Source organism: Malaclemys terrapin, chromosome 1 (genome assembly GCF_027887155.1).
Source record: "Malaclemys terrapin pileata isolate rMalTer1 chromosome 1, rMalTer1.hap1, whole genome shotgun sequence".
NCBI lineage: Eukaryota > Metazoa > Chordata > Testudines > Emydidae > Malaclemys > Malaclemys terrapin.
The window spans coordinates 17,179,324-17,189,661 of record NC_071505.1 but is presented as its reverse complement, the minus strand read 5'-3'; the positions used below and the strand labels follow the sequence as shown (position 1 = coordinate 17,189,661).

Here is a 10,338-nt window from a genome sequence, read left to right as displayed (position 1 = left end):
ATCACTTCTACTTTGTTAATGAACACCGTTTTCTTTATTACTGTTATCGCGGGAATGTTTTAAACCTGGGACGCAGACTGTGGTGGGGAGCGGGTATAGTGTAGTGATGCAAATGACGCTTCTAAACTCCAGGATTGACAGGCTCCGCTGTGGTGGACTGGTTGTTTCAACGGAGCCTGTCACCCCTCCTGATCGGGACTGTGTGTATGGGGGGGCTATGTGACTTTGTGGCAGGGGGAGGACGGTTACAGATCCCCTGCTGCGTGGCTCTGTGATCCAGGATAAGGACCACCGCATAAGATCTGTAACTGCCCTCCCCTGCCACAAAGTCACAGAGCAACCCACCCCGCACCACAGAACATTAAAACCACCTCCCAGACTGACCAGGGTAAGTAGTGACTGCACTGTGTATGTGCCCTGCTGCTGGACCTGCCCCCGCCTATGTACCCTGCCAAAGGTGACTGTCCTGTCCAATTACCAACCCCCTTCCCCCCCTCCTCCAAAAGAACATGATGGAAACAATAATTAACAGAAACTTATTTTTTATTAGCAACTACACATGGAACTAGGAGGTGAAACTTGGACGGGGGCTTGTGTGAGGCGGGAAGGAAAGAACTTGTCAAATTTTGGGGAATGAGAGCCTTCTACTACTAGAGCTGTCTGCAGGGGTGGAGTGAGAGTTTGCACGGACTCTGCCGCCCCTCCTTCTTTGCACTTTGGGTGAGGGGGGTATGGGACTTGGTGGCGGGGGAGGGCGGTTACAGATAGACTGCAGCGGGGCTCTGTCCTCCTGCCTCCGTTCCTGCAGAACATCCACAAGGCGCCGGAGCGTGTCCGTTTGCTCCCTCATTAGTCCAAGCAGCGTTTGAGTCACCTGCTGGTCTTCCTGCCGCCACCTCTCCTCCCGTTCCATGTGTGCTTGGTGCATTTGGGACAAGTTCTCCCGCCACTGGGTCTGCTGTGCTGCCTGGGCTCGGGAGCAGCCCATAAGCTCCGAGAACATGTCCTCCCGTGTCCTCTTCTTTCTACGCCTAATCTGCGCTAGCCTCTGGGAGTGTGATGCCAGGCTAGGTTGTGAGACAGTCGCAGATGTGGCTGTGGGAATGGGAAAAAGGGAGTGAATTCCTCAGAAAGATAAATGTAGTTGTGAACAAAGAACATAGTCTATCTCTGTGAACAAGACCATGCACAGCACCTATCACATGCGCATTCAGGGCAAGGTCGAATTCTCGGCCTTCGCATTCAGTGCCTGGGGTCTTGCACAGCAGATCTGAGAAGCGGGGCAGGACACCGGAATTTGTGTAGCAGGCAGACATGGTAAGCCGTAGACTTGTGGCAGCTTAAAACTTTAATATTTGCACTGGCCTCCTTTCACATTGAAAGCAATGTCAGTCCCTGCTGCCAGCAATCCGGCAAGCAGGAACTCTGCCCCTGTCCCACCCCCTCGTGGCTGTCCCCGGGAACGATCCCTGTAGGCTGCCCCTCTCCCGCCTCCACCGCGTGGCTGCAAACCAGCGGTTACAGTTCTGTAAAGGAACGGGCAAGCAGTCCCAACACTAACATTCCCCTACCTAATTCAAAGCAGGTCACCATGAGCGACATCACCCTGATGAGGATCTCAGACAGCGATGAAGAAAGAATGCTTCGGGAAAGCCTCCAAAGACCAGGGCCGTATGCCGCCCTGCTGTGCAGGGCAATGATCCCTGAGTACTTGATTGTCTCGTGGCGCGGAAACGTGTCATACTACGGAGGACCCAATGAGGCCGCTCTCCCCAGGAACCTGATGCAACGGCTTTCCAATTACCTCCAGGAGAGCTTCCTCGAGATGTCCCAGGAGGATTTCTGCTCTATCCCCGGACATATAGACTGCATTTTACTGTAGCTGCACTGGCAGGGACTAAACAGTAGAGCGGCTTGGGCAGAACAATCATGCTAAACCGGACATTGTTAGATTTTTTTTCAATAGTTGCACTGCCCAGGACTGAAACGTTAAGTGCCTAGGGCAAACTAATCATGAGAAACCCATTGTTGTTATTCTTAATATTCCTGTTCTGTTAAAAATAAATGTTTAGATGTTTAAAACACTTACTGGCTGATCCTTCCCCAGATTCTGTGTCCGGGTTAACGGCTGGGGACGGTTGGTAGGGGATCTCTGTAAGGGTGATGAAGAGATCCTGGCTGTCGGGGAAATCAGCGTTGTAAGCGCTGTCGACTGCCTCATCCTCCTCATCTCCTTCCTCATCTTCCCCGTCCGCTAACATGTCCGAGGAACCGGCCGTGGACAATATCCCATCCTCAGAGTCCACGGTCAGTGGTGGAGTAGTGGTGGCGGCCGCACCTAGGATGGAATGCAGTGCCTCGTAGAAACGGGATGTCTGGGGATGGGATCCGGAGCGTCCGTTTGACTCTTTGGTCTTCTGGTAGCCTTGTCTCAGCTCCTTGATTTTCACGCGGCACTGCGTTGCATCCCGGCTGTATCCTCTCTCTGACATGTCTTTAGAGATCTTCTCGTAGATCTTTGCATTCCGTTTCTTGGAGCGCAGCTCGGAAAGCACGGACTCATCGCCCCACACAGCGATCAGATCCAATACTTCCCGATCAGTCCATGCTGGGACCCTCTTTCTATTCTGAGACTGCACGGCCATCACTGCTGGAGAGCTCTGCATCGTTGCCAGTGCTGCTGAGCTCGCCACGATGTCCAGACAGGAAATGAGATTCAAACTGGCCAGACAGGAAAAGGAATTCAAATTTTCCCGGGGCTTTTCCTGTGTGGCTGGTCAGAGCATCCGAGCTCGGACTGCTGTCCAGAGCGTCAACAGAGTGGTGCACTCTGGGATAACTCCCATCCACACCTAGCCTAATTCGACATGGCCATGTCGAATTTAGCGCTACTCCCCTCGTCGGGGAGGAGTACAGAAGTCGAATTTAAGAGACCTCTATATCGAACTAAATAGCTTCGCGGTGTGGACGGGTGCAGGGTTAATTCGATGTAATGGCGCTAACTTCGACATAAACGCCTAGTGTAGACCAGGCCTAAGTATTTTTAACAAATTCTTCACTACTCTCACAAGGCTCAGTGCTAATAATGTTCACGACGATTTCCACCTGCTCTACTGCCGCCTCTGGAGCAATGGTAGTAGCATTCACTGTGGCAGGTGGGGGAGTGGATTGTGGTGTTACCTTAAGTTTGGGGCAATTTGGATTTATATGGCTGGGAGCTCCACAGTGATGACAGACTACTTCCCTTCTGGTAATGGGCTTTAAACCCTGGGTTCCCGCGGGTTTTTTTCTTATCAAAGTTGGAGTTAGGTTTATTTCCAATTCCTTCTTCCCTTTTAACCTGGGTGATGGAAACTTCCCTTCCCCTGAGATTTGTGCCCCCCATGGGCCCTTGATTCAACATATTCATCAGCAATTTCTGCAGCCTCCAAAACTGTGGATGTTTTTTTTGTCACAGATTTTTTTTGTCAAATTGTTTTCAATAATCTCTTTCAGTCCCCACCTCCAATATCCATTTTACACATTTTTGAACATATTCAACATGAGTGATGTTGTCAAATATTCTGAGGTTCCTGCACTTCAGCGGATAGGTCTCAGGGTAATCTTAAATCTTTTCAATACATTTTCTTTAAATTTCTTATACACCTTAACATCACCCTTCTCCATATCATTAAAAGCTTGTCAGGCTTTCTCATTAATCTGCTTCAGAGGACAGGCATTTGTGTATCCACTGTGATATTGTGCATCCCACATAGTCTTTCAAAGGTGGACAGGAACTTTTCTGTATGGTCAGTTTCTTCATTAACTGGGCAGACTTTAACCCACTCCCTTGTGTTGGGGGTGGGGGGAAGAAGGGGTACTCACTGGATCGGGAAGCTCCTTTTGCTGCTTCAGTAATTTGAGCTGCAATATTTGAACTTCCATCTGCCGCTTGTGTGACCTCTCCTCCACTGGTTTTGACTGCTGCTATTTGTTCTATGTGTTTTCGGTGGGCTTTCTCCTCAGCTGTCTTGACTGCTTTCGTCTTGCTGACCAGCAATTTCTCCATCAGTCTTTGATGCCCACAGTCTTCCTGGGCTCTCAGGTGCTGCAAACAGGCCACTTGCAGTTCAGTGGACTCCTCTCTGATGTCTGGGGCAGGAGGGTTCTCAGGCTCCTTCACCTCTTCTTCCCAAGGCTCCTGGTCAAAAATTATGAACAAAGTTCTCAGCTCCTGGACTGAGGCTTTCTTTTTATAGGATATTCCCCTCTCCAAACATAACTGTTCAAGTTCTGTTCTCACAAGACCATCATGTGACTCATGATCACTCAATGTGTCTATTCTTTAACCTTTAAAACTCTTAATATCAAGTTTAAACTTTTAACAGCGCTGAGGTAATGATCTATAAACTTAATTGACCTGTGGTATGTGAATTCTGCTGACTACACCAATGACTAGCAGTCCTGCAGTGACTGAAGAGCATGAGTACCAGCCTCAGGAGAATCTGTTAGGAACCAGAGCACAAATCCCAAATTGGTTATGAGTTCTGTACTTAGATTTCACCAACCAATTATCAAGTGTAAACTCCTTAGGCAACTATAACAGCCTTCACAGGGAGTCCCGGGCAGTCCCCTTGGGTACTCCAATCTGTCTTGCCACCCAGGTAAGCTTACTTTTGTGATAGGTGGTCCCTTACACCAAGGATCCCAGCAATATTCAGGTTACACTGAGTCCCAAAGGACCAGTCACTTACCCCAGGTCAGTTGTACTTTAGATCTCACACCAAAGACGCTTGTAGCCAACCCTATAATCAATTATGTTCTTTTAATTGGTCTATGTTCTGTTTCACACCTAAATTTCCTGTGGTAATGAATGGAAAGATTTTTATATTTTGTACCAGTTTTTATAATGTAATTAAAATAAAAGCAGAGTTAAAATTACAGAAGAATTCTTGAAAAGTAGATCAAGCTTATAATATGGAATTACAACAATTGTGGGCTATACCACAAAAGCTAAATTTACACCACCCGGTTCATGCTTTGAGCCTCATATTAATAGTGATTCAAATGATTACAACAACTGTGGTCTTGGGAATGTGTTGCTAAGTAGTTAACTTAAAAAAGAAAGCACAAAAAGACAGGAATATGAGGCAAATGAAATGAATGCGAATATAAAAAAAACAACAGCAATGGAATGTAGACCTGGCTTGACATGAGTAATTGGTCATGGATGAGGCCTCATTTCTTTGGAAACAAGATTAGGGAGATAAATGGATCAGCAGGCTGGAAACAGAAGTCTGTACTAGCTAAGATAAGGAGGAACACCCAGGAAACCATTTGCCATGGACAAGATAACAATGGATAAGACAAGCCTGTAACATAAGATGAGGTAAAGAGTAAGTCATCCATGGACAATGCTTGCTGTACAGGTTCCTACAAACTGACAAACCAGTCCCCAAATATGTGATGCAATGTATAGTAAATGCCATGTAATGTATATAAAGGGAGAGGTTTGCTGTGTAACTTTGGATCTGTAGTACGTCCTATACTCACCCCATACACTTGAGTCTTATCAACTTGTATCTTTGCTGTATGCCAAATAAAGGAACCTGAGTGGTGAGATTGTAGTGAACTGAGTTCTTGTTGAATCAAGAGGAAGAGATCTCAAGGGAAACCCAATAGGTTCCCATAGAAAACGTAACATTTTCAGTGAAATATGTTGACCAAAAAATGATTTGGAAAAACTCACAGTGCATTGTTATTCAGATGCCTTAAGCTCCCATTCTTTTCTATAGACCAGGCTTCCTGGTCAGATTACAGCTCTCATAATGAACCATGATCTCTCCTCTTGATGAGGGGATTTGGTGCATTATAGCAGTCACATGGTGAGGAGTATGTCATGGGAGGTTAGTCCAGCTGGGAAGAGAAAAGGAGCATAAGGCATCCAAACTCAACTCCCATATGGCACCATTGTGGCATTTCACAGTCAAAATATTTGGGGTTTGGGGGATTCCGTTTTTGGATGATATATCAAAAATGTCCATGTAAAGCAGAAACTTTTTCCAATAGAAAACTGTTTTGTTAGATCTCTTCCTTTCCATTGAAAAACAGTTGATAGAAAATTTTCTACCAGCCCTACTCCAAAAAGTTAAGGCAGTAGGGCCCAGGGGTAGATTTGGATGGCCTAAAGAAGTTTATAATAAACTATTCAGGCCTGCACCTTGTCACCCTACAAGCATATTATTTTGTATATATGGAGCAGGGAATTCCACATGAGCATGAAAATAATGTTTTATGTGTTATTATGTTCCTTTGTGATATAGCAACATTTTAGACTTATTACAAAGCAGGATAAACATGAGGCATGATTTTGCACCAGTTCTTCCAAGGTCATAATTTTTTCACACAGCTCTAGCTACAGCTACTCCTCTGCGCTATCTGTGCCTTGGCTGTTCTGTGGCTAATGGCACAATAAATATGATGGTCAAGAATTTCAAAATGATTTTAAGTGTCTCCATTTGTAGGTTCCCAGCTGGAATTTCCTTAAAGGGGCCTGATTTTCAGACGTTTTGTGCTCAGCACTTTCTAAAAATCAATCCCCTTGGAGGTGTCTCAAATTGGGGACTCAGACAAACCAGTTACTTTTGGAAACCTGAGTTGATACTTTCCATAAGTTCTAAATTCACATATGAAGAAAATCTATTTAATATTTATTTATCTTTTGGAAAACGGGTCCTGAGGATGGAAAAGCAGATGCTGGGATTTCTAGCTGCAGCTTTGTGTCTGCACTGATGAACTGCAGAGTGGGACAAGGCCCTGATATTTAACATGAAATCAGTATCAGAAACTAGTTGTGAGAATAGTTGCATTCCTTATTAGCCTGACAAGCAGGCCTTTCCCGCTACATGTTCACAATGATCATTCATGCCTCTTTGGTTCCTTATCTTCTTTATCTCTGGGTTTTAGCGTCATCTCAGGGAAGAGAAGAAAAATTTACCAATACTGGCTTTTAGGAATTGGCCTAGATTCTCTTCTGCACCCAGGCTTCACTGGGCAGAAAGAGGACTTCAGTCTCCAGAAATGTCAGTCTGACACCTTTCACCCAAAACTAATTTCACAAAGAAAAACAATGCTGAAGTGTGATTCTATTCTGACAAGTGATAATGTAATAATAATATCTAGCTCTTCTATAGTGCTTTTCACCTGTAGATCTCAAAGTGCTTTACAAAGGAGGCCATATATCATCCCCATTTTATACATGGGGAAAGTGAGGCACAGAGAGATGACGTGAAATGCCCAAGGTCACCCAGGAGACCAGTGACCAAGCTGGGAATAGAGCTGGGGTTGCCTGAATCCACTCCTGTGTTTGAGCCACTAAACCACCTTCTTTCTCAATAACCTCACTGTCCATGCATATTCAGAGACACAGCTCCTGACCTCAGTGAGTAAGGAACAGATTGTGACTAGCCCTAACATGGCTGCACATGGGAATAAGACCCCCAACACCCACTGCATGCTGATCCAGACCTTTAGTCTGGCCATGAGAGTGGAAGAGCTGAAGCTAAGCTCCTAGTGCTCCTCTCCTTAGCAAAAGCGGATTCAATATGAGGGTGGAAATGTGCAACACATGGTAGAGGGCTGTTGCAAGTTGCTTCTCCCTTTGATCCTGGTGAGGAGTAGGGGATAAATAGTGACTCTGACTCACAGTCGTCCCCCCCCTATGGCTCCTCCAAGACATTACAGCTATGCACCCCCCTCCTACTGGAGGCTTTCTAGCCCTAAAATAGGTTTTTACTATATTTTACTATATTTTACGCCAATATTTTTACTATATTTTACTATATTTTAGCTCTGCAGGGCCAACACAGCTGTGGAAGAGTGAGCTGGATTCAGTGACAATACACATGCCATGGAGGGCCTGATTCTAAAACCCTTACTCAAGCTAAATAGCACCTTACTCCACAGATAAGCCCATTAATTTCAGTGGCACCACTGGTGAAGTAAAAGCACGGAGCAGTCCATCAGAATATGACCAAATAGGGCACATTTAATCTGGAAAGCAAGGAGAGCCAAAGAAATATGGAAGTCCACGTTGCCATTTTTTGCCAACTCACCCTTCAGATTTGGGGTAACATTTTTAAAAGCACTGAAGTGACATGGGAGGTTAAGTAAGCCCTATTTTTCCAAAGCAATTTAAGAGCCTAAGTCCCATTGACTTTCAGTGAGACTTAGGATCCAGCATGCCCATGTCACTTCAGAAAATGTCGCTTGGCCTCCTAAGCACTTTTGAAAATGTTATCCTAGAACTGTATTGTAAAATAAAGATGTTGGCTATAGCAAGCAAGTCACTGTAGGTAACTTGGTCTCCATATTTCCCTTTCCCTGATAAATTCACAGGGAATTCATTATCTGTTAAAATTCACTCTTCCTCTCTGGTTTAGATGAATGTTGCCTGGACTCTGGAAGTGAGCTAAGAATCTACAAATCAGGAGTCCAGGTAAAGCCAAGACTCCCTTCACCCCCATCTGAGTGTTAACAATGGGATTTTGATTTATTTTTTTAGTCTTAAGTGAATTTGGTTTTGCCCTAAGCCCTCTATTTCCTCCCCATGAATTTTCAAACATTAGTATATTCCTGAGGCTGCAAGGCCTAGTTTAATAAAATTATTGCTTAGCGTGTCAGCATCACCCTCCTTGAGGGCAGTATAGTCTTGCTAACTTCATCTGCCCAAGCAGCAGAGAAAGCATTTATTTTTAAAATTGCCTGTAAGGCAGGTGAAATGCATTGCCAATTGGACTTTAGAGCTCAGGGACACCACAAGTTTGGCAGCCTAGGAGACAGAGACTTATCCACAGAACAAACAGTGACAATGCAAACTTCTCCACTGGTGTGTGTGCCTCAGTCTTGACCTGGAGGAGGGTCTTTGTCTAGGAAGGAGAGAACATAAGAACATAAAAACGGCCATACTGGGTCAGACTAAAGGTCCATCTAGTCCAGTATCCTGTCTTCTGGCAGTGGCCAATGCTTATGGTTACCAACAATCCAGGATTGGCCTGGAGTCTCCAGGAATTAAAGATTAATCTTTAGTTAAAGATTATGTCATGTGATGAAATCTCCAGGAATACAGCCAACCAAAATTGGCAACCCTACCAATGCTAGGTGCCCCAGAGGGAATGAACAGAACAGGTAATCATCAAGTGATCCATCCCCTGTCGCCTGTTCCCAGCTTCTGGCAACTGGAGGCTAGGGACACCATCCCTGCCACCCTGGCTAATAGCCATTGATGGACCATCCTCCATGAAAGGGAGTATTCAGTCCCTATGGCCCATTTGGTCTGTGACTTCTCTGCTGAAACTGCTGGTCATTTTGCTGCTGAGGACCAATTGTTTTGCTGTTTTTTCTGAAGTGACCACATGGCCACTAGGAACGGGATGGAAATCCCCAACTCATGCTACACAGGCTGTTGAACATTCTGATGATAGCGATTCTCAGTCACTACCAGCCAGTGGCCAAGGGTCTCTATCAAGTATAGCGAGCAGGGGTGGCTCTAGCTTTTTTGCCGCCCCAAGCACGGCAGACAGGCTGCCTTCGGCGGCTTGCCTGCGGGAGGTCCACTGATCCCGCGGCTTCGGCATACCCAGTGCCGAATTGCCGCCGAATCCGCGGGACCGGGGACCTCCTGCAGGCATGCCGCCGAAGGCAGCCTGCCTGCCGCCCTCACAGGGACCGGCAGGGCGCCACCCACAGCTTGCCGCCTCAGACACGCGCTTGGAACGCTGGTGCCTGGAGCCGCTGCTGATAGTGAGCCAGCCCCCGCAACCTCCAATTCATATTTCTAGAAACACCAGAATGAATGAAATGAAAGGAGAAACTCCACTTATCCATGAACTTCTCATGAAACATAAAACACATTAAGCCAGTTCATCTCTGGTGCAACTCCACTGACTAATGGCGCTACTCCAGGGATAGAATTGGAGTCAACAAATTAAATGATGATACGAGATGTGGGACAGAGGCAGAGCCTAGGTTCTGACTGCAGCCCCTCACCCCCAACTTTGGGAGACTTTGGATTTAGCTAGGAACCCAGGCCTGAGCGTCACAGCTGGGACCCATCACTACCAGAAAAGAAAACACTAAAGGAAAAAAAAATCTTTGGGGCAAGATGACTCTGGGGCAGCCTGGCTGTTGTGGCTAAACCTGTTGGATTCAGCCACTCAAGGATTCCTTGTGCATTGCTCCTACAGCTCTCCACTCCCAAAACCCATTGCAGGAGCGGGGCTGGTGGACGTGGGGAAGTAGGCAAAGCGTCCCAGAAATCCCCAGCTGAAGTTTCCAATTCCTGGTGGCTAGCTAACAGAA

The 10,338-nt window shown here is 46.2% G+C and overlaps 1 protein-coding gene across 1 annotated transcript; it reads right to left on the bottom strand.

Moving 5' to 3' along the window:
• Nucleotides 1-574: 574 nt before the first annotated feature.
• Nucleotides 575-2,745, bottom strand: LOC128830605 (myb/SANT-like DNA-binding domain-containing protein 1). The gene is made up of 2 exons (XM_054016470.1): nucleotides 2,090-2,745; nucleotides 575-1,095 (listed from the first exon to the last, which is right to left on the bottom strand). The coding sequence occupies exons 1-2, from the start codon at nucleotides 2,664-2,666 to the stop codon at nucleotides 620-622; spliced, it is 1,053 nt and encodes a 350-aa protein (XP_053872445.1). The 5' UTR covers nucleotides 2,667-2,745; the 3' UTR covers nucleotides 575-619.
• Nucleotides 2,746-10,338: the final 7,593 nt, after the last annotated feature.